Source organism: Arctopsyche grandis, chromosome 5 (assembly GCF_051622035.1).
Source record: "Arctopsyche grandis isolate Sample6627 chromosome 5, ASM5162203v2, whole genome shotgun sequence".
Taxonomy (NCBI): Eukaryota; Metazoa; Arthropoda; class Insecta; order Trichoptera; family Hydropsychidae; genus Arctopsyche; species Arctopsyche grandis.
The window spans coordinates 16,022,121-16,046,960 of NC_135359.1; the positions used below are offsets into that span (position 1 = coordinate 16,022,121).

General features: G+C 33.2%; 1 protein-coding gene across 1 annotated transcript in view; it reads right to left on the minus strand.

Annotated features, from left to right (window-relative positions):
• Sox21b (SRY-box transcription factor sox21b) overlaps nt 1-16,996 on the minus strand; it is a 38,629-nt gene extending 21,633 nt beyond the window's left edge. Inside the window, exons 1-2 of the mRNA XM_077430714.1 lie at nt 16,642-16,996; nt 9,503-9,762 (exon numbers count right to left, since the gene is read on the minus strand). Of these exons, the coding sequence (XP_077286840.1) occupies nt 9,503-9,762; nt 16,642-16,646 (265 nt within the window). The 5' untranslated portion in view covers nt 16,647-16,996. The remainder of the gene's footprint in view (nt 1-9,502; nt 9,763-16,641) is intronic.
• Between the last annotated feature and the right edge of the window lie 7,844 nt (nt 16,997-24,840).

Sequence of the window (24,840 nt, forward strand, 5' to 3'; positions counted from 1 at the left end):
CTATCTGGCTCCATTGTGGCACTCATACACCGGCGCTCTGTTTCCATTATCTGCGCAGAACATAAACGCTACTACATAGGTACTATTGTTGTTATTCCTGTGCGCTCCTCTCCCTCTCTCCCCTCGGAGGAGAGGAGCGCACCCTCCGCCGCGCACCCACCATTGTGCAACCCACCAAAGGCTTTCACAGTAATGAAGAGTATTTTTGCCCGATTCCGACACAATGCGTATCTTCTGCCATTTGGTAGGAAGACGCTTACCCACCTCGCGACATTGCGGAACTCGTGAGTTTTCGCGTTCCTCTATGAAAATATTATTTTTCAATAATACTAGCCGTATTTGTCTGTGCATTGTATGCAAGCCTACATTGAGAGCACATGTTCAAATTTGTGAAATAAACGTTCTTAAACTACTTTTCTATGGAAAAAAAATACCGACTATTTATGTAGGCAGATACGAAATACATTGTATAAATAAATTAACGCTGTAAATTATTGGAATATTTTTAAAAGCAACTAGTAATGCACATATGTACATATTTTCCCAAAATATTTTTATTAATTATTGCTAACTTCATATTTTAAGCTATTGACATATGATTTATTTTTCATATTTATTTATGTACATATGTATGATGCGGTGTGCCCGGTTCGACCGATTTATAAACTCGGAATTTATAAATTTCTCGTCTACTTGGTATTAGGGATAAAAAACATATAAGCAAAAACGTTTAACACAGTGAAAAACTTATTTTACGAGGTTAACATTATCTATTAAAAAAATATACCTAATAAGAATTGATTTTCAAAAAAAATTTTAAATATTTATTTATAAGGTGTGTTAATAGCTGAAAATCCATTAATGATAACTATGAGTAATAAATTGAAATTGAAATTATGTAGCTAAAAAATAAAGTTAAATTTTATTTGAATTAAATTGACCATTTGTTAAATTTAATTAATTGGAATTAAATTGATATTAACGTATTTCTTACATTGGATTTAATAAACTTAAATGGTTTATAAAATGGCAAACACTGTCGTAGATATTTTTCTTGAATTTTTAAATCTAGCCAAAGCAAATCAAATTTTCAGGGATTAAACATCGATATTTATATGGATTAACGATGTTTATATCAAATTGTAGTAGTTAAGACTTGGTGAGAATAGGTTAATTGTTGATATTCGTAGATACAACATATTTTCAGAAGACAAGTAGACATACATATGTATGTATGTATGTTTTTACAATACGGGTATTCCCCTTCAGACGATTATTGCATTTGTTTTCGGCGAGTGCTCAATTTTCAGTTTCGCTGATTAATTCCGGGGATATCGTTGTACTGCGAACGGCTCATTATTGCCGAAGGCATTCTTGCGCGAAGCAATACGGCGACTTTATGGAAATGTCTGTTGTTTCTCGGAAAGCGGCCCTCAATAGAAGTCCGCGGATGGATATGTACGGGCAAACAGACGCGCTACCTGCTACAATGCGGCCCATTCACTCGCTGAAAGAGGGACAAGACAATTTGAATTCATCCTCGTGGAAGACAATAGCGCCAGCATTGTGCACCTCGGCAAAGGAACAATCGCGCCGGAGACGTCACTCTGTCCTGCTCGCTCTCCAAGCGCCCTCCCCAACAACAGACAGAGACGAAAATACCCCTTTGTCGCGCGAACACTGGGGACACGTCCTGTAAGAATACCTGAATACGTATTGATTCATGTACAGGTGGATCTCGTATAATTTCTATAAAAACCGGCGCAAACCCTACATGTCGCTTATTATACCTACATACGTAAACACATAGTCCGATTTGAAACAACGGCTTAAAATTTAAATTTTATACATTCAATATTTTTTAAGTGAAACTTATATGTATATGGCACGGTGGTGTAAGTTTTTTCGAGCGTTACCAAAAATGAAACGCAATACGTCACGCGCTTGTATATCCCGTCGTTAGGTTACATCGTAGCGTGGAAATGGAGCGGAAAACAAGATTTCCCACCCTGTAGTCTAAGATAATTATATTTCTAATATTATTATTTGATAAATTCAAAATGAAATATATACGACATATAATCTCTTGCAGGATGGCTCATTCGGAAAATAATGTTTTTTACTGACATATCCGCAATGACGTTCGTTCTCTTTTGATATATTTTTTATTTAAATGATCCACATTTTGCGGTAATTGATATCTTATTTCGAACAAGCAGTATGCTACAATTGCGTTGTCATTATGCTGCAAAAGCACAACATGCCGTCCTCTTGCCCCTAAATTTTCCAACTTATACTCAATGTACGTCTACTACGTCTACATTCAAACATACCTAAGTCTACCTACGAATGGTAGATATATTAACCTCGTGTGTGTGTGTATATTGGAATATCTATTGACTGCACATAAGCTGCCATATTTTTTTTTGGGAGATAAATAGTAATTTATCTCCCAAAAAAAGTAATTTCAAATAATCATTAGTGGCGTTGCCATCTGATGAACAGTGGTTTTGCATCTCTCTCTAAATGATCATTAGTAATGATTGTACATATATATGTATATATATCTACGATATTATGTGTGGGGGTGAATGTAGAAAGGTGGGCGCGGGCGCAGGTGTCAGAGGGACAGAACAACGATTGGCTTGTAGTCCGGCCAATCAGAAACCTCCAAATGATAGCCAGCGGTCGTCACGCAACATTGAACAATTCGGGATACAGCCTGGCGACTGATCGACTGATCACGCACTTTGTATTGTTTCGTTTTTATTTCAAAACGACTTGGAATTTCTCAGAACTTAGGAAAAGATTCATTTTGAATTGGTAGTACTGTTGCCAACGTTCTGAATCGTCACGCATGACATTTCTTAATTAAATCTGTCTAGATATATGTAGATACTAGAGAGAAAACCCGGGCCCCGGTAAAAATTTTAAAATCGGGCCCCCCCCTTGACCCATTTCAGTAAAAAAAAAATTCAAAATATGTAAAAAAAATAATATTATCATTAAATATTATTTATGGAAAAGTAAGTACATACTACGTAATAATGTATTGAATTTGGGATGACTTTTTTCTGTGAGAGCTCTATATACATATACATACTTCAGATTGATACATGTTCATTATAGGTTAAAATAATCTACATAGAAAACAGTTGAATAATAAAAATTAATTCGTAAACGAAAAATATTATTAATGTAAAAACTAACTTTGTTTTGAAATATCCTAAGTCCAGTCTACCGTTTGCAATTATAAAACAAAATTTTAACGTGTTTGAATAACGTATTTTTCTAAAGTCGGAAGACAAACTTTACAAAAATACTTTTAACGATTAAAATCAATTATTTATTAGTATATTTCTGTTGAATTATTCGCATTTGCAATTTTAAGTTAAAAGTTTAAAGTTTAATGTGAAAGATTTTATCTTTATTATCGATGTAAAAATGCACTAATTTTTACTTTACTTATTTGTTTTGGATATTGTGACCATTATGAACACCAAAACGGATCTTTCCCTAAATTTTATTATACCATAAAAAGTAGGTAAAATATGTCACTCGAAAACAGTTATACCATTTTGCTTAGTGTTATTTGCATACCCTTCCCCCCCCCCCCTCGTCGGCCCTGTACATACATACATACATATATACACAGGCATATAATTAATTTTACTTAATTTATATATATATATATATATATATATATATATATATGAGTTCGGTCTTTCGTGTCATGCGGGGAAGACGTGCTTCTGCGTTCTTCCCGCTATTACTCGCTTAAGCCCGGCTATTGCACGAAATTTAATCTAAAAATTTAACCATCTAATCACTTATTTTACTAATTGCATCCTAGTATAATTTAAGTGTAAAAATAAACAGACGATCGGCCGTTAACAGCGTTTTTAATATCAGTGATTGCGAAAAATTTTGTGTTAATTTTGTGTCAGTTACAAAAGCGTATACGAACGAGATACATCTCCCTACCTGAATACAAAAAAAATAAGGGTCGCCAGTCAAAATTCGGTCCCACAGAAGCAATAAATCTTCCACATAATTGCTTTCAGACAAAAATTTTTAACGAACTTTACTTAATAGAATAATAGCAAACAGAAACGGTGTTTCCCAACTGTCTAATAGTTCTTTTTCATATTTAATTTATATTAAAGTAATTCGTGTAATTTTATATTCTTTACTAAATTTATTATTAAAATATTAAATTGCAAACCGCACTCACATATATAAATCCGTTGTCTCCAAAGAGGCGTCTCACGATAAAGATCTGTAAAAAAGTAGTATAACAATTGCTAATCTATTATTATCATAACTAACTACTTTCACTTACAAAGTAACCCTGTTAAATGGCATGTAATAACTCATAAGTGATCCAAGTGATACCTAGGATGACTATCTGTCAAAGCTGACCACAGAGAAGAGTCTATGGCGGTAAGAACTCACTCCTTGAATGGAAATCTCTCTCAAGTACCGCCTTTTTCTCAACACATCTTGGATAAATGCGAGAAAAATAATATCCAAACCTCCAACAAGGTAAGAGTGACGATGGATGATAGCTTAGCTAATAGAAACCTGTATTTAGCCACGTACAATGTAAGAACGTTATCGAGTGAAGGAAGTGTGCTTGCATTAGAGAATGAATTAGAAAATATCAAATGGGATATAATAGGACTTAGTGAAGTAAGACGAAAACAGCAAAACCAAATAATCCTAAAAAGTGGTAACTGTCTCTACTGGAGAGGGCTACCAAATGGTAGAATAGGAGGAGTAGGGTTTCTTATCAATAAGAGAATAGAAAGAAATATTATAGAAATAAGCGACATATCGGAACGTATATGCTATATAGTATTAAGAATCTCGAGCAGGTACACTTGTCAAATCTTCCAAGTGTACGCCCCCACATCTAGCCACCCAGACGAGGAAATAGAAGACTTCTACGAAAAAATACAGGACGCATACGATAATAGCCGTCACCACTTTAAAATAATCATGGGCGACTTTAACGCAAAAATAGGACAAAAGGCAAATACTGAAAGAGCAGTAGGCAATTTTGGTACCGGCCAAAGAAACGACAGAGGCGATCGCCTCATAGAATTCGCAGAACACAACAGGCTCTTTATCACTAATTCATTTTTCAGGAAAAACACCAACAATAAGTGGACTTGGGAGAGTCCTAAAGGAGACAGAAACGAGATCGATTTCATCCTAACAAATGCCCTGCACTCCGTTAAAGACGTTAGTGTTTTAAGTAAAGTAGATATAGGTAGCGATCACAGATTAGTCCGTGCCAAGATGGCCATTAATATAAATTGCGAACGTAGGAAATTAATAAAAGGATGCAGTAACTCTCCAGATTTCGCTCAACTAAGGTCTAGGAAAAAGGAATTCGAACTCGAACTTGGAAATCGATACGGGAAATTAAACCCAGAAGCAGACATCGAGGAATTGAACACTGTAATTAGTTCGGTTCTAACCTCAACAGGTAAGAAATTAGGTGGATTCAGGAAACAGATTAAATTAAGCAAAATTTCAGCGGAAACAAAAAACCTAATTAAGCATAAAAGGAATTTAGATAGGGATAATAATAAGCAAGAATACAATCTAGTAAATAAGGAAATTAAAAAGAGAATAGTCAGGGATGTCAGGGATTTTAACAGCAAGCTAATAGAAAATACCATTAAGAATAACCGTAGCCTGAAAAAGTGCAAACAGGATCTTTTCTTAGGCAAAAACCAAATGATCGCAATCAGATCAGAGAGCGGAGTAATAATTAGGAATAGAGAAGAAATCATAGACAGAGTTTACACGTTCTATGCAAAACTATACGAGAACGACAACGGCCAATTCCCCGCTCTGGAATCGACACACGGCCAAAGGGTTCCTGCAATATTGCCTAGCGAAGTAGAGGCCGCGCTAAAAACTGCAAAGAACGGTAAAACCCCAGGGGAAGATAATATTCCCATTGACTTACTAAAATGTGGCGGCCCCCCCCTAATTAATATCTTAGCTAGGCTTTTCAGCAAATGCATCCAGAACCAAGTTATACCAGAAGGATGGAATAACGCAACTATCATTTTAATACACAAAAAAGGCGACAAAAGCGATATCAAGAACTACCGACCCATTAGTCTACTTTCAGCGGTCTACAAGCTCTTCACGAAGGTTATTACAGAAAGGCTGAAGAATATCCTCGACGAGAACCAACCTATAGAGCAGGCAGGGTTTAGGGCAAATTTCAGCACAATGGACCACCTCCAAGTAGTTGGCGAACTAATCGAGCGCGCCAACGAATATCAACGGCCATTGTGCCTAGGTTTCGTCGATTATGAGAAAGCCTTCGATACAGTTAGTCATAATGCAGTACTTAACGCTCTAAAAACACAGGGAGTGCCGGAACCCTATGTGGGACTGTTAGCTGCAATATATAAGAATGCCACAGCTTCGGTTAAAATTTTTTCAGGTACAGATAGATTTAGCATAGGAAAAGGAGTAAGACAAGGAGATACAATCTCGCCCAAGTTATTCAATGCGGTGCTTGAGGGAGTTTTCAGGAAATTGGATTGGGATACAGCCGGAGTAAGCATCAATGGTCGCTTTTTGAGTCACCTTCGGTTCGCAGACGATATAGTTTTAGTAGCTCGTGATTCAGCTGACCTACTTATCAGACTAACACAGCTGGACAGGGAAAGTAGAAAAGTAGGATTAAAAATTAACGTAGATAAGACTAAACTAATGTTCAATAGTTATTGCATGCCTGATAGCATCCCCTTAGATGATAAACCAGTAGAAGTAGTAAATAATTATTTATATTTAGGTCAAATAATTGACATGTCTGGTAGTAAAAATGAAGAGATAAAGAGACGTATGAAATTAGGGTGGAGTGCATTTGGACGGATGAATGCTGTTTTTAAATCAAAAATGCCACTCTGCCTGAAGAAAAGGATCTTTGATCAATGCGTTTTGCCAGTGATGACGTATGGATGTGAAACTTGGACACTGAACGCCAAGATGCAAAATAAAATCCAATGCACTCAAAGAAGTATGGAACGCTGTATGCTTGGCATAACGAGGAAAGACAGGAAGCGGAACACGTGGGTGAGAAATATGACAAGGGTAGTGGACATAGTGGATAGAGTGAAGAGATTGAAATGGCAATGGGCGGGTCACGTAGCTAGGAGGATGGACGAAAGGTGGACAAAAGAAGTGCTTGAATGGTACCCGAGAGAAGGCAAAAGAGTAAAAGGAAGACCGCAAGGAAGATGGGTGAACGAAATTAGGAAAATGTGCGGAATGAGATGGATGAGTGTTGCGCAAAACAGAGACGAGTGGAAGCGTGTTGGAGAGGCCTTCATCCAGCAGTGGATGGCGAATGGCTGTAAATGATGATGATGATGATATATATATATATATATATATATATATATATATATATATATATATATATATATATATATATATATATATATATATATACATATATATATATATATATATATATATATATATATATATATATATATATATATATATATATATATATATATATATATATATATATATATATATATATATATATATGTAAGTATAATATTTACCTATCACGTAAAAAAAAAAAAATTGAAAAACGAAAAATTAAAATTATTGTGGAAAATGATTTTTTAAATTACGTATTCCTCAGTAGCGTACATTTTCATAATATTGGTAGTTTGAGCCAAAGAGACGGAGAAATGAATTTCGAGAATTTTCTTACAATTTGTTTTTGAAAAGTCGTTATATGTACCTACCCGTAATATTTGAGGAAATTTAAATTTAATTTCAAGTTCACTTATTGAAAATGTTGTTTAGTTTGTAGGTTATGAGATAATTGATTTTTAGTTCTAATCTGAATGTGAATGAATGTCAGTTTTACTGTCAGCAGGTATATTACTTAGATAATCTTCTTAAATTTGTCCCAGTCAATTAATGACACAATTTTCCGCCTACAAAAACAGTTTTATTTAAAATTTCTCAAACACATCTTAGACTCAATTTTTTTTATTTTCATTGCATTTTTTCCCCCAAAATTCAAAAAAAAACTTTTACTGTGGCATTTTATTGCGCATATTGTAAAAGAGAAATGGGATTTATTACTTATGCGTAGGATTAAAAATAACAATGTTATATTACAGGTTTGTGGGTCTACTTTGTGGAAAACATCCGTATTTTTCTTTAAATGAAGGCATTTTATTAAAAGGCTGGAAGAGCTGATACCCCACATAGTACGATTTCGTCACAATTTCCCCGAAATACTTTTTTTTTAATACAAACGAGCACGCTTTACATTACATTTGGTTATTGTGGGCAGAATGATATAATGTTGTGTTTTCATCACGCTACTGTGTTTTTCAATTTCCATGGCTATTGACCAGCCACCGCCCACGCGGTATTTTCCAACCCCCGTCGGCCGTTCCCAACAATTGGCTCTCCATTGTGCTCCATGTTTTCCAAACAACACCGGCCCTGATTGCCTTTCAGAATAAATGAACGGGTACACAATAGACGTCGCATTCATCAAAATCGCAAAACCTATAATGGAGTGCAAAAATCTATTATCCGATTTGGATTTTCATTTCAGATATCTAAATGACATGTACATCAGATCACGAGTCATGCGCAACATATAAAATAACGAAGTCTTTTTTGGTATTTGGCAATTTATCCTGTTCGATATCGAGATTTATGTAAATTGCCAACTGTATGAAAATGTAAATTGAGACAAAATACGTAAAAGCTTGTACTTTCAAACGAGCAAATGAACGGGTTCGCTTTTGTTTCGTATCTCTTCGTTGCCAAAACGCTAGATTGGAACTTCTGTTCAGTTTGAGTTTCAGCGAAAAATGTAAAAAATCACTCCCCTAAAAGTTTTTTTGGACAGGCCAGATAAAACAAAAAATAGTAGGTACTTTGGTAAACAATCCTATGCTCGTATTCGTGTTTTTTTTTGTTCTGCTGGTTCCTGTCATGGAACTGGATTCGTGATTAAAGTTGAGTTTTTCACTACCTAACGAACGCATTATGTTCCGAAGCTCGAATCACAGTATAGGTTACGAATTTAATTTTAAAACATGTTTTTAATGTAGTCACCTGTAAGTATGTGTATGTGAAAAAAATATATGGCCTGTGGTATAATTTGATTCCTGGTATTAAGCCAGGGGCACGGACAAGGGGTCGAGGTATATCAAAAGAACACCTACAAGTTTATATTGGATACGAAAGCAGGTTTGTGTCCTTTGAGTTGTCAAATACGATTATATGGGGCGAGCTGAGGGGAACTTATTAGCCCTCTTCGATCCAAAGGTCTAGAGACCCATATACATTCATATTTACATATGTACATATGTATGTAAGTGAATCCTCTGAATCAAACTCAATTTTTTCGCGTGTCCTATATCCCTTTTTTCACATGGAAAATTTGCACCATAATCGATTCAGTTATAAGTAAAGGTCTTACCTAATCGTTTTGATATTTCCGAGTTGTGCATTTTTGGATTGTCTTGTGCGATTTTTCTCCTTTGCAGTCTAGACCAAACCATAAAAGCGTTCATCGGCCTCTTGATATGATCTTCTTGCATTTTCTTAGGTTGCATTGGTCCTCCCATACCTCCCATTGAGCCCATGCCGCCCATGGACCCCATGGCAGCCATCCCGCCCATGGTCAAATGGCTGCCGACTCCTCCGAATCCTCCCCGGTCGCACATCGCACCAGCGGCACTGAAACATTAAATAATTTTATTAGTTGTCAGTATTAAGTGTAAATTTAACAAATTCAAAAAGTAAGGAAGCTTCGCAATTATTTTTTTATAATTTGTATTACAATGCCATTCGCTTAACCGAGAATATCTTAATTAATAATACCAACATATGGTATGGTACTCACCAGACAACTATTTATGTATGTGACATTTTTGCGAATGGTGACGTACACAGGTGAACATATCTTACTCTATGTTGATAACACTGAGCAACAAAAAAAAATACCAGAGCGGAAACTAACTAATATTTACTAAGTTTGACCCACTGAATTCGAATATAATATTGATTTTTGTTGGTAGGTGATCGTTTACGAGATATGAGCGTTTAAAAAAATCCGCGATTTTTACAGTTTTTTGGCTTTTGCGGTCTTTAACTCAAAATTTAGGATTGTTACGCTCAAAGTGAGTATTGGAATCAATAGTCAGATATTTTTTCTATTCATTGTTATATTTTATTGCTTTAAAATACTTCTAATTAATTGTCTAGCGAATTTTAAAAGTCAAAAATATATTTTTTTTTACGGATTTTTTTTCCGTGCTATTTTTCATTTATTTGGCAAATTTTTTATTTTACCACGTTTATAAGGATTGGTTTTCTATCTCAATATTTTTTTTTTATCTAAACGTACTAACTCAAGCGGTAATTGCAATTTAAATTATATGCCATCCACCTCACAGAGTACAGCGGTCGGACTACATGCCATCTCGCTTGCACCTAACATATTACGCGATACAACCATATATACAACGAAAGCATTTAAATTGCAATTACCGCTTGAGTTAGTACGTTTAAATAAAGAAAATATTGAGATAGAAAACCAATCCTTATAAACGTGGTGAAATAAAAAATTTGCCAAATAAATGAAAAATAGCACGGAAAAAAAATCCGCAAAAAAAAATATATTTTTGACTTTTAAAATTCGCTAGACAATTAATTAGAAGTATTTTAAAGCAATAAAATATAACAATGAATAGAAAAAATATCTGACTATTGATTCCAATACTCACTTTGAGCGTAACAATCCTAAATTTTGAGTTAAAGACCGCAAAAGCCAAAAAACTGTAAAAATCGCGGATTTTTTTAAACGCTCATATCTCGTAAACGATCACCTACCAACAAAAATCAATATTATATTCGAATTCAGTGGGTCAAACTTAGTAAAGATTAGTTAGTTTCCGCTCTGGTAACTCAAAAACGTGATTTTTTGTTGCTCAGTGTATGTAATTAATCAAACGAATAAATCAACTGTGGTTTTTCTTAAAAATTGTTTTATTTTCGCAAATACGCTCGTATTTTATTTTGATGGAAATTATTTAACATACTTTTTTATATATCGAGAGAAAATTGATGTGTTAAATCAAATAATCGATAGCAACGCTTTGAATATTCGGTAGAAAATGCCATTTTCATTGCGGAATATTTCATTTATTAGAATGGTTTTTCTGAATAAATAATTTATATTATAATGAATATGTTAAAGTACTTACATATGTGTAAATACATATGTATTCATGTATAAAATTTAAAATGTGTTTTCATGTTTTCAGGGTATAGATTTACTATAGATACGCCTTTGATATTACAAAAATTTGATATTACCAGTATAAGTACCCGACGTCACTATGTGATACTACTCACTATCTAATTGTTTATTATTATGTAGTACAGCTAGTCTTCGGCTTACAACGGTTAAACTTACGATGATTCGCACATTATTATTTTTTAAAAATTACTATCAAATCATGAGCTGCCGTTAACTACAGCCACTGCCCTTTGGGAGAAGTTAATTGGCGCATATTTTCGAAACATTACTAAATATTCACATTTTGAAATTAATAAAATTGATAAATTTTCTTAATATTTTGACGTTTTATATGAAGTTCGACTTTCGATCTATTCGACCTACGACCGAGGTGCAAGAACTTGAGTATCTCCGTCGTAAGTCGAGGAATACCTGTATATACATATATATGTACATATTATGTGGCTTTTGTGATGTATATGTACTTGGATGATGATAAATATATAATGTAAATATTATGTATGTTCGAACATACAAATAGTAGGTATTTAAATAATGTAATATAAAAGCAAAGTCCCATTCTCAATTAAAACCACCTAATATGAAAATTTAAATTAGAATGAATGAAATACGTATGTAGGTAAGGCATAATTATGGCCTCACAATATATTTATAGTACAACTAAGACAGGACATTTTTTAGAATATTAATATAAAATATGTGCAGAATTGTGAATAGACAAATATTTTTATTTATATGTAAATATTTGCATTAAAAAAACTATTTATGAATTTCTAAAAATACGATTACATATTTAAAAAATAGTTAATTCAACTTTCAATAGAATTTTCAATGCATTTAAGCAATTTTATTTCTGACTCCACAGATACATGTATTATATATTAAAATAAGCGGGTGCTTATCAAATATTAATATTTAATAAGTATATGTAATTACGGTGAATAAAGAAATTACAAAAGAAAATATCAGTTAAAATTAGACTATTTTTTTAGATCTCACGTAAGATTAAATATTATATTATACACAAGTATGCATACATATGCATCTGTAACGTCCAAATATATAATATGGTAAAACTCAAACATAAATAATTAATTTTAATACATATAAGATTTAACGCATATTTCTTCTTTTGACTTTCTATTTTCTTCGTTTTACTTCATAAGACTTCAAGCAGGTATAAATGTATTTCATTAATTACTTGATCAGCTAAAAAATTATAGGAATATAATCGGACTAGAAAATTTTATTTAATTTTATAAAAAAAGTATATTTTACACACATACATATTAATTAATTATGTACTATCCCAGATATGTAGAAAAATATTATAAATATATTGTTTGTTTGCATATCATGTTAATCGTCAATAGGGAAAATATCATTGAATGATGTGAAAAATTAGATCAAAAGATTGTAAAATTAATAAATACTTACATACATGCTTTGATGTTTTTCATAGCTATTGAAACCTACATACACACACACGTATGTATGTATGTCGATCTTACAAAAAAAAAATGAAACTTGTCTTGTAACAACTCCTCAATCCTATTCAATTTTGACTTTATTAATGAAATTAAATTTTGAAATAAAAATTAAATACTTAACAAATGATATTACTAAAAACAGTATTTCCAAAATATTTTACATAGGAGTTATGTTTTAATTTTTACTTATCTATGTACGCAGTGGTGTAGTGCTAAATAAAAAATAACCAGGGTGGTGTTTAATTTTTTTGACCCCCCTCCCTCTTTTTTCATTACAAAAAAATATGTATTCTAATATTGGTAGTTCATATATTTATAAAAAAAATCAAATGCTAATTATCAAATATTTCTGTTGAAATCATGATTTTTTTTTTATATTTTATAAAAACTTCCTTCCATACATTCTCTTCAACATCTTTGATTTTTCAAACGCGTGTTTGTGTGATAACTAGAGGTAGGATAGTCACAGTGCTATCCATTGTTCGGCAAACCTTTAAAAATGCATTTACAACCTTTGAACAATATACGGCCCCCTCAGGATCCGGTGACTAGTGATAACAGCTACATTAGCTTTTAGCAATGCCAAAACCATATGTATGTCAAAAAACAATGAAATTTTTACATGTGAATTTAGAGATGACTATTTTTTGAAGCTGAGTTCCCTTATTTTATCTATCCTCAAGTGCGTATGGTTAATACTTTAAATAATGTTTTCTTTCGAAGTCTTCAGATTAAAAAAAGCCCATAAATTTCATCAAAACGTCTTTTAAGTTTGCAAAGAAGGAATCTTTAATCAATTTATTCGATTGTTCTTATTGGAGTCTGAGATTGTTACCTCTAAGATGAGTGTTTTCATTGAACGTAATGAGTTTGGACAATTATGATGATTATTTAATATTTTAAAGAGTTCGATTAAGTCGCTTCTTATTCTTCTCGTCTCGAGTGTTATTAGTATTAGCCAAAATATTTTTTTTAATTTTATTCATAAAACAATGTTCATATCAATCAAAGTACCAGGGCGGCGACCTTCCCCGACCTGACCCGGCTACACCACTGTATGTACGTAGTATCAATAGATGCAATTTTGCGATCATGAGAAAATTCGACCAAGTTTTTAAATCTGCTTATATTTTAATTTTATGGATGGCGATTAAAATTAAAATTTAAACTTTTGTTTTCAAAATAAGAAAATTTTACCGTCACTGACGTTGTAAAACTACCCACCGCAATAGATATTTTTTGCTGAAAAAATAATGATAAATTAATTAATGTGAAACTATGTGTGAATATATTTAATTAACATGTTTTAAAGAATCCAAAATGTCCTGCCAACCCCCAAACCAGTGGCGTACCATATAAATATCCTTGTTTTTATCGCACAGCCTCTTTAAAGTGTGCGCGTGCAGGATACAAGGGGAGTTGGTGTGACGTCACTCATTCTCCTTGTATCTTGCTCACAGACACGTAAGTAATGCTGTGCGATAAAACAGGGATATTTCCACGGCACGCCACTGCCCCATACTTATGGTTATATGTACATTTATCATATTGTATGTAATATTTTATTTATTTGTAATAAAATTATTTTAATTCTTAAAGTTTGCGACTGATAGAAACGAATTGGTAGATGCGTAAAATATAAGATTAATGATGGCTATGGGCAAAATGCAAAATGATGAATGATTTCTAATTATTTGATTTTAATTTCCATGACAAGAGATGCGCGTATTCAAAGTGTGAATACCTACATTCATACATAAGATGAATATTAGCATAATAAAACGTTGAGAATCGGTTGTTTTGAAACCATGCAACCAGTGTGCGAAGGGCAAGAGGACGATTTTGCGGATGGGGCCACGCGCTCCAGGAATGCGTTAAGAATGTGGCGGTCGAGGGGTTGCGAGGGGTGTCCCCGAGGCCACGCTTCAGGGTGTTGATGACGCCATAAATTATACTGATGGAGATCGGCTGCTGAGCCTCCGAAGTCGTGAACCCCAACCTCAATTTCACCGTCTGTGGATCACCCTCCATTACGGAAGCTTACGATTTCATTCCTCAACCGCCAATTAGGAATATTACGCCAATTTATTCAGGTAGAACAAATCTCAAAATGGCATAAGCGTAAATTAAAGTCCCTATTATATTCTAAATTCAGTTGTACATGGTATTCATTCAAATTTATTGCAACTGACTCGTTAATATGTATCGATGACAATTAAGTATGCAAGTGCTGCATCACATTTAGCTGTTGTGATATATTAAATTATGTATGCAGGTACATATGTTCACACATACATACATACGTAGTTAGTATCTACTGCTTATACGAACGCTGATATATAAGCAACAATTAATATTTATGAGGGTATTAAAAACTGGAATGATGGTTTTATTCTTATGAAGTCCCATAAAACATATTCATATGTAACCCACGTAAAATTGCGCAATATTTTTACTCTCTCTCTCTCTCTCTCGTTTTCTACGAGATGTTACTATGTCATTATATAAATTATTGAAATATTGTAATATATTGGAATTATCGGTTAATTCATATTTTATGATTCAAATAAACTAGATACCTGAATACGTTAATATTTTATTATATCTAGTAAATAGTTAAGGATTCATTAAATTCAAATATATTTCCTAATTCATTCATAGGCATTTGATTTTATTAAAGGCATTTTTAGATGTACGTAGATACCTACAGTAGTTGATGAAAAACTTGTTCTTCCCCTATATTACATTTTTAGATACTTGGGTATGTTTGGATGCTCGTTTTTGTGTAAATATGTCTTTAAAGAGATTATGTTTTTTATAGTATAAAAACATTAGGTAAACTTCGCCAATTGTGTATTGATTTTGTAATTAGATTCTTCAAATACCCACCAACTATTTACTTTTCGACTTTTCTGGTTTTTTTTTTTTGAGTGCCTAATATGTATATGTATATAAAATATTTTGGATTGATAGATTTAAATTTTTGTATTTAGTAATCGGGTGTAATTTATGTGAATTAAATTTGTAAACGGCTTGTGTTTATTTGGTCAGTAACTTCGTTTGATTTGGTCGGTAAATTATATCATCGGTCAGTGACTTATCAACTATTGTCTTGAGCAGTCACTGACTGTTTGTTAAAAAATATGTATATAATATTTGAATTTTTTTTTTATAAAAGTTACTAACCATTTATTGAAAAAAAACAGACCATTTAGTTTATTGTCTTTGTAAATTTAATGTAATATAATTAATATCATTCAGCTTATTTTCCCCATTGTAAACAACGATTTCAAATGACATTGTATTTACACATTACCGGTTACTACATATTAAATAAGATATTATTGGATGACTGCTAAATATCATTCAAGATAATTTTAGTGTGACTTTCCCTATATGGAAAATATATTACATAGAATATATGTCTTATATAACTCACCTAGTAATAAATAATCCACTTGTTTTAAATTTTGTGAATAATATATTTAATTAGAATATTAATAAACAGTTAATATTCTAATTAGCAAACACATATGTTATTAAACAGATCATATATCTATAGTATAGAAACAATCAAATTAGGTTTATTAAAATCTATTACTAATGTACACATGTTGTATAAAATATATTTTTGATCAGAATATTATACATACATAGAATTCGTTTGAATATTGCTTAACACATTATTTGACACTGTGCACTCGGGCTATTTACTTTGACAAGTTATTTTGACAGTTGTTAAATACGAACTACGCAAATAATAATGACTCACATAGAAATATTTTATAAAATGATTAATCTCACCTCATAAAGTGGCCGCTGGCCCGTTGGTGCAGCTCCAGATCCACGTTGGGGCCGTAGTCAACCCCGGTGAAATTGACGCGAGCGCGCGCGCGTGACAGCTCTCCCGCACAAAAAATTGTCACCACAACAACAATAAAATTTCACCGAAAACAAAAACAACAAAAAAAGAACGTTCAGTTAGTTAGTTTGTCGCGCAACTCATCGATGCGACCCGTTCGAAACGTGTGACAGGTGGTGGCCCGTCGGCTAGTCGGCGAGTTATTTCGACCGTGTCATCGTCTTCGTCGAGAGCGTTCGGATGGACCGCGTGGCTGTGCGTGACGGCGACACGCGCCGCGTTGAACGCTTAACTGGCGACCGGTCGGCCGGGAAATGCCGGGTGGGCGGGAATGTGGCCCTCTCGACCAATCGGAGCGCGAGTCGCGACCATCCCCGGCCTCGGATCGCGCTCTCATTGGTCGGCTCGCGCTAGAGACGGAGCGTCGGAAAATTGGCCCGTCTCTGTCGCGCGACCTGTGTTTTCATTATCGATAATGTCACGCCGATGGCGCGCTCTCTTTTTTTATTTTTGTTTACTCTACAATCAATTTTATTTAACACATACCCGCTCGAGTGGGTGTGTTCAGATTTAATTATCTGTAATTAGGTATATGTGTGCACGGTCGTCTGTCTCCGATGCAGATTCCGATGTGCGTATGGAGGTGAAGTGTGAACTTTTCAGGTGTGAATTTTCCGAACTGGAAAAGTATTGGGTGTTGTTTAAGTAGTTCGTGTCTGTTTTTTGTAGGAAGTCGGTAACGCTCTCTTTGTCGTCTGATGTTTTCAGTCACTTTAGTTTTGTATGTCTACGGAAGTTTTGCTGTTGTTGTTGGTGGTATTTTTTAAAGCCTCTGATTTGAATTGAGAATTTGAGTTAGATAAGATTGGAATATATTGGCAGGATAGCGAACTTAGATTGGAAAATTCGTAGTGTGAGTTGATATTGATTACGATGTTTTTTTTTTACATTAACATTGATCATATTGTGATAATATGTATAAGTCGTAGTTTATAAATTTTATTTTGGTCGATTTTGAACCTGGTTGAATCCAATATGGGTGATAAAATATCAAGGAGTATATATGCACAAACTTACTATATAATACACACTAACTTCACCTTCGTTGAAGTTTCTCACTTTCAATTATTTTAACCTTTGTATGATATCGATGTATCAAGTATCTAAACCTTATTCTTCTTAAATGCTTCTTTTAATCTTAGACATATTGGATTTTTAACATGCTGTTTCTCTATTAACTAGTGAAAATGTGATAGAAATGAAAGAAAGAAGTTTGCAAAATCGTTGCTAGCTAAGCCAACGAAGAAAATGTGAATTTTTCTAATACCAATGTATAGCTAAAAAATAACATAACGTTTCTACATTATTTATTAGTGTTACTTGAATGTTTTTTCCTACATGTATAAAGATTAATATTTAGTAATAATTTGTCGAATATTTAATCCTAGTAGATATGGATACTACGACTTTCTAACACAAACTGGATATCGGAATGCTTTTTGAATGTTTTATTTTTTATTATTTATATGAAGGATAATTGATTATATAAGTTTTAATATGATTTCTATTGATAAAATAAAATAAATATTTTAATTCAATTTTTTTTGCATGTTGGAGACTGCTGCACGGAACTAGAACCTTCTGCTCTTTTTAAATTGATTATTTTTCATTGTAATACCAATTATTAAATTGGTATCACAATGAAAAATGTTTACTTTCTGTCAAAAAAGTTTTTGAATTGCGCAAGTACCTAGTTACATAATACAATATGTGATTCATCTTCATAAGTATGTACGCGAGTAAGTAGTATATGCTAATCAATATATTTGTTTATCAAGTATTAGTAAATAATTCTACAATATACGAATTTATGTATTTTTTTTTAAATGTCAAAATTCTTAGTTAGGATGTCTTTGTATACATATGGTGGCGAATTATAATGAATTTGAGTTAATTTTACAATGATAGATGACTTTTTTCTAGCAAAGGTTATAGCTACTTACTTAAAGAAAGTGGGTTATGATAAAATTAGAAAAAAAAAAAATTTTAGTCTATACAGTGAGAAAATTGGGTAACGATGTGCATTGATTCGAGTTTTTTCATGTTAAAATGTATATATAATATCAATTTCAAAAGAAAAACATGACGGTTTGACGGGTGTGTATCGATTCCATTTCAGAATTGATAAAGTGCATTTTGATGCAAATACGCAACTTGTACCTATGTTATTGTACACGTATTTCTTTCAGTGTAACGTTTCGATCAAACGTTTAACTTCGTTTGAAAATAGGTTGCATTTTGTAACAATGTAGCTGAGAAAAAGGTCATTTTGCTGCACGTTTTGTCATCGGATACGCACCGTGTGTACCGTGAACGCATTTGACAGGAAATTTAATTCGATTGCACCGCATCGCACTCGGGCCCTGAATAATTTGCATAGGCATACATCGCTAACATCGTTACAACCGTGTATTATGTACTTTTGTAGGCAATCGTAAAGTGTTTAGGTCGTATGCAAATTTTTGATATTCGCTAAATGCGCGGCTAAAGCGATTCGTATCGGTGAATAGGTTTATTGAGCGCGAGCCGCGCGGCTAATTGATATGTAAAAATTTTGGAACCGTTTCAGTATCGACGTCATGGCCCATATGGCCGTTCGCCAATGAAAAATACCGATTATGCGCATAAATGCATGTTAAATCGAAGGACAAATTCGATTATATATATTTTTTGTAATTCGATATCGACTCGCGTGTGATAGAGAGATCGTTAGTTAAGGTAAGTAAAAACTACAGCACTAGCCGTTCGTCATATCTCTTATAGTATCCAAATTCTGTTGAAGTCGATAAAAATGTTAGATGTCAGTAGTTATTTATGTCAAATATGTGGATATATAGGTAGGTACATATTTTAAGAAATTGCGAATTGTAAAAATTTTAGCTTTCACTGTTTATGTAGGTACATATGGCATTTGGGATTTCTTTCAGTAATAAGTAGGTACCCAATACCATTTTTTTTATATATATATTCATTCTTTATTAATTTTTAATACTACTACGTATTCATAAGACGCTGGCAACAAATGATCAATGGTGATTTAAGATAGAAAAAAGTGCAATAAATTTCTATTGCATACGAGTTTCTCGTCATTGCTGTTAGGAGGTATTTGAATTGAATGTCAGTTCTCAATGTTGCGAACAAGACACACTAATCCGTTTACGGGGATTCGAACTGGCCGTAAATTGGCGGGTAATCTGGCGGTGCACAATGGCCACCTTAGCACACAATAACATTATAATTGCTTTGAATAGAGCCGCTCGCCCTCGTAGATAAATAATAAGATGTGCATCCTCCATATTACGCCACTCAGTCTTTTCTACGACAGTTAAAATAAACTCTCGCAGAATTGATGACTTTTAACTGACGCGTGCCAGCAGTTTGCAACCACTGGTAGACGAATGAATAATTGCTCAATCACGAATCGTATTACGATGTCGTCGTTTCCCCGAATCCTATCGGCTGCTGTTTTTATTCGCGTTTTCAATGAGATGAAAACCGTTTAACAGATTTCGAATAACTCTGATTGATATCGAGATCTTTGGTTTCGCACGGCGATTACTCGACAAAATCACAATTGACGAGATTGAAACTCGATAACGAAAAAAATTACCTTTCAGCTGGTAAAAAGTACAACGGATCGTGCGCGTATACATTTTCCGCAAATTATCTTCCATCGTTAAATAAATACAAGGATTAAATGCTTTGTATGATCGTTGCGAATAAAACGTAATCCTACGGTTAAATAGTGACCCTCGATGTGCTGATAGATAGCCATCTTGTGCTCATATTGTCCAGCAAACGTAAGCAAATAAGATAAATACCGTGCAAAGAATACGCGCTCTTTTCGTTTCGAAAAAAAAGATTTTGTACCCACCTGGTGTCGAGTATTATTAAAAAGATCCATTTTAACGGTTTCGGTGCTTTGTGGCGGACATCGGGAATTTTCAGTGACTATTTAATGCTGTTAATCCTGTGCAAATCCTTTGGTCCTGCGCCGCGTAACACAGGAAGTGGGATCATGTCTGTAGCGGACGGGCGATTTGACAAAACCGCCATCAATGCTACCTTTTCGGAATACTACCTATGTATGTATATAATATGTACTTAAAGCAGATTAGTTAATATTTGTAGAACCAGACTGTTTGCCGTCGTTGCTTTTGATTCTCCAACACAGCAAATACCACGGACAATTCAACGAAGAAAAGTGTCACGGACTGCTTGAGACCATTTCGTAAACGGTCAATGACAAATAATCAATTGAAAAACTTCTTCACACTATAGATTAGTATGTGCTTAGTATATAGAATTTTTCAAATAGAAAAATATTCACATTGTACATATATATCTACTAGATCTCGACGTGGAAAGAGTTGGAATCCTCTTCAATTCGCATTGTAAAAAATACGTTTCTTCAATGTTTGGTTTCCATTATGTATTATCCTGATTGTCATCAGATATATGGTGAACAGTCAACAGAAGCGTCATTATTGAAAGTGAACCCAACCATCGATTGTTATAAGGACCGTTGAATTTTGCCGCTCTGTGGAATCCGACATAAAGCATCCCCATACTCGATTCACATTTGTCAATGCGTTTGATAGATTTTTTTTATATATTTTGAGGAGGCATAAGATATAAATGAGTATATAATCAAAATTTTGGATTGTTTTTTAGTATACAAGTAGGGTATACATATTCTATTTTCAACTAAAGTACGCTTTATAAAATTTTCACATGTGACAAGTAAATATCTATGTCACAAACTTACATGTCAACGTTTTCACATGCCAAAAAAAAAACTATGGAAATGGATTAAGCCCATTCGAAAGGGTCTCACAATGTGTTCAGATCATAAAAAACAAATTCGATTTCTATTTGAGATCAGTTCGGTATTATTGTTGTATTGAAGATATGAAAAAAAGGGCAAGTTCGAATTCTTATTGTGCCGATAAAGGAACCTGATATAATTTCATTTATTGCATTGTAGTGTGCAAAGAAGGGTGAAATGCCAAATTTTTCCCCCCAAGGATTAAAATGCACTTTCAATCAAGATTTTGCTCTCGTGTTACGGAAGCTCTTTTCAAAATCCAAATCGGATGTTATTTTTAAATTTATATTTAGATTTTTTAAATATTTACGTAGGTAGGTATATGTATGTATATGTATGATAAACAGCGAAAAAATAATATCGGGATTGATTTTCACGAAACATTTCAGTGTGTCTTGTGAGTTTGAAAGTGAAACTGATTGTTATTGATTTCTAGTCATATGAGTATGACCGGAACCGGATTTGATGACGGTGTGACATTGTAGAGGTTGCGGAAAGAATTGCGCTTGCCACCCCTTTAGCTGGTCGAATAATGGGGTGCGGTGATCACCCCGGGGTAAGGCCACGCTAAATTATGTGATTATATCACCATTGTCAACTGTTTGTGCGAGAAGCTCCCCGTAAATACAAATAAATAACTTTTATATTTCTGCAATGAGCTATTCGATCACGACTTTTTCCGCATTGATCTCGATTTATACGTAAACTATAACATAGGGTGGTCGCGATATACAGTCAGATTAAACGCGTTCAAATTTAATACCAATACTGATAAAAATTTGCACGAATAGATAATAGCATTCACGATTCAAAAAGTAATATTTACCTACATATTAGTAAATATATCGAATTATATGTACATATGTATTTATAGATATGTTAAATTATGTATCCATCTTACGTCTTAGGTATTTTGCAAATTTCCCGATGTTCCGAGATGTTCATTTCTTGTATATCGTTATATAACTAGTACACATACAAATGTGTGTATACTATTACATATATGAATATAGTTTGTTTTTCTGTTTTTAGATCTACAGTTTCCAACTTTGAACCAACACATTTGATATAATATCGTATGTTACTAAAACATGAAAAAAAATTTTTTTTTAACTTTTTTTAGACTTTCACTTTTCCTAGTATATGAAGGTATGTTTATATTTATATACGGATAAAGGGTATATAAATATAGTACTAACGATTTGACTATATGTAATCATAAATATTTCAATATTCAAAACTTTCTATTGGAAGTCTATTCATTTATGTAGTTACAATGGAATTACGACGATTTAAAATGTTTTTAATATATTATACATTTTTTTTATTTCAGAAGTTATTATGAAAATATACAAATTCAATAAACACCGTGTAGCGTTTCTGCATCTGTTGTCTGAAAAATGGAGCATCGAGTCGTCGCCGATCGAAAACAGAGCCGACAATCGTGAATGGGGTTTAATAAAATAATTTATGTAGGTCCTTGCACAAAGGTGCATTATTTATTCATTGGAAACCGTTCGGCAGTACCAGTTGATAAATGTCTTCCCGATCGATCCCGGGGGCGCGAGAGACTCCCCTTTTCCCCCTACTACACCATTTTCACATCCCTAAAGGTTGGTGTAAAATCAGAGAAAGGGGAAGATTTCAATCCCAGCAAAATTTCACTTTTAAATATAAAGAAACATATGATACAAAGCAAACGTTATATCAAATATTATTTGAATAGTTTACTTCGTTAGATTTTCAATTAGTATTCGCATGTAAGGAGATAATGGTATTATTACACAAATTATTGTTTAAAAACATTTTAGCTATATATGTATTTACATACGTATGCAAGTATTTTAAACGAAATTCATCCTTTGAAGCAAAGTGGACGATTTATAATAATGTTGTCACATAAATACGGATAACTATAAATTTTTTTCGCATTCACATAAAATCCAAGCTACGCAAGGGATGTGCACAAAAACGCATAAATCTATTTGGCCCACTAAGTAGTATAATAAAGAGTAGATCAACCCCCTACCTCGACGACGAATTCATTTCCGTTCGTAAGCTCATCTTGTGAGGGTCGACTGTTTATGTTTTTGTATCTTTATCTATCTATCTATATATGTATCTATAGATTGTCTCTCTATTGATATGTATGTGAGTACATATTATAGATGATATTTGTTTTAATCAATAAAATTTGTGTATATTTAATTTAATTATATGTACATATATATTTTTTGCTACTTGAGTATTATATGTACATACATATTTCATTCACAATCAATAAATGTAAAATTATTCAGATTTACATATATTATATCACATACATATGTGTAACTGCTGTTGTGATGCCGTATTCGGTGCCATATTGCAATTTATGATTTTACGTGTACCTACATATGTATGTACATACATATGTATAGCAGTCAAAGTCACGCCCATTGCTATCAATATTTTTTCAAAGGAAGAAATTAATATTTTTCAGTCGTGCGAAATGTATTGTAAACCGGCAATAATGAAACTGGGAGGTTCAGCGACGTATATGGCAATAGTAAAAAATGAATTTATTGCACAATTGACGATTCAATCTGTACAAACCCATTTTAAAATGGTAGCGAGCTAATTTGCTTTCAAAAGGCGACGAAACGCTTTTGCTGCATTGTGAGTGCATCTGTAACGGTCACCAATTCCTATAAAATATAGTACTTTTTTACCTGCAATTTATACACCTGAGAATTTATGTCACCATACCTATTCGAATAATAAATATTATATTACCATATTGATTTATGACGATGTTTAGCTAGACATTGCTCATGATCGATCAATTTTGATATTACGGGTGTATTTTAAATTCATTCTATAAAATTAGAGAAAATATGTGTACTAATATTACTTAGATACGTACCCATATAGAGCTTCATATTGCAATGGTTATATGGTAGTAATCGAAAATTGAGTCTCGTCTTTAGATGTTATTACTTAATAAGTATGAACTTTGAATATTTATTTATTTATATATTATATTTATGTATGTATGCGTGTACACATTGATGTTTTGCGGCATTGTTTGCGAGTCTTATGAGAATTCTGACTACAATTCCATGTGAATATATTATACCCCGCTTTGCGATTCATGCTTAGAATATAATATTCTAATAAGCAAATACGATTCGTATCAGAGGCAGAGCACAATTGTGCGCCGATCTGGAGCGTTGTACCTGTTTTATCCGCCCCATTATTGGATGCTGCGACA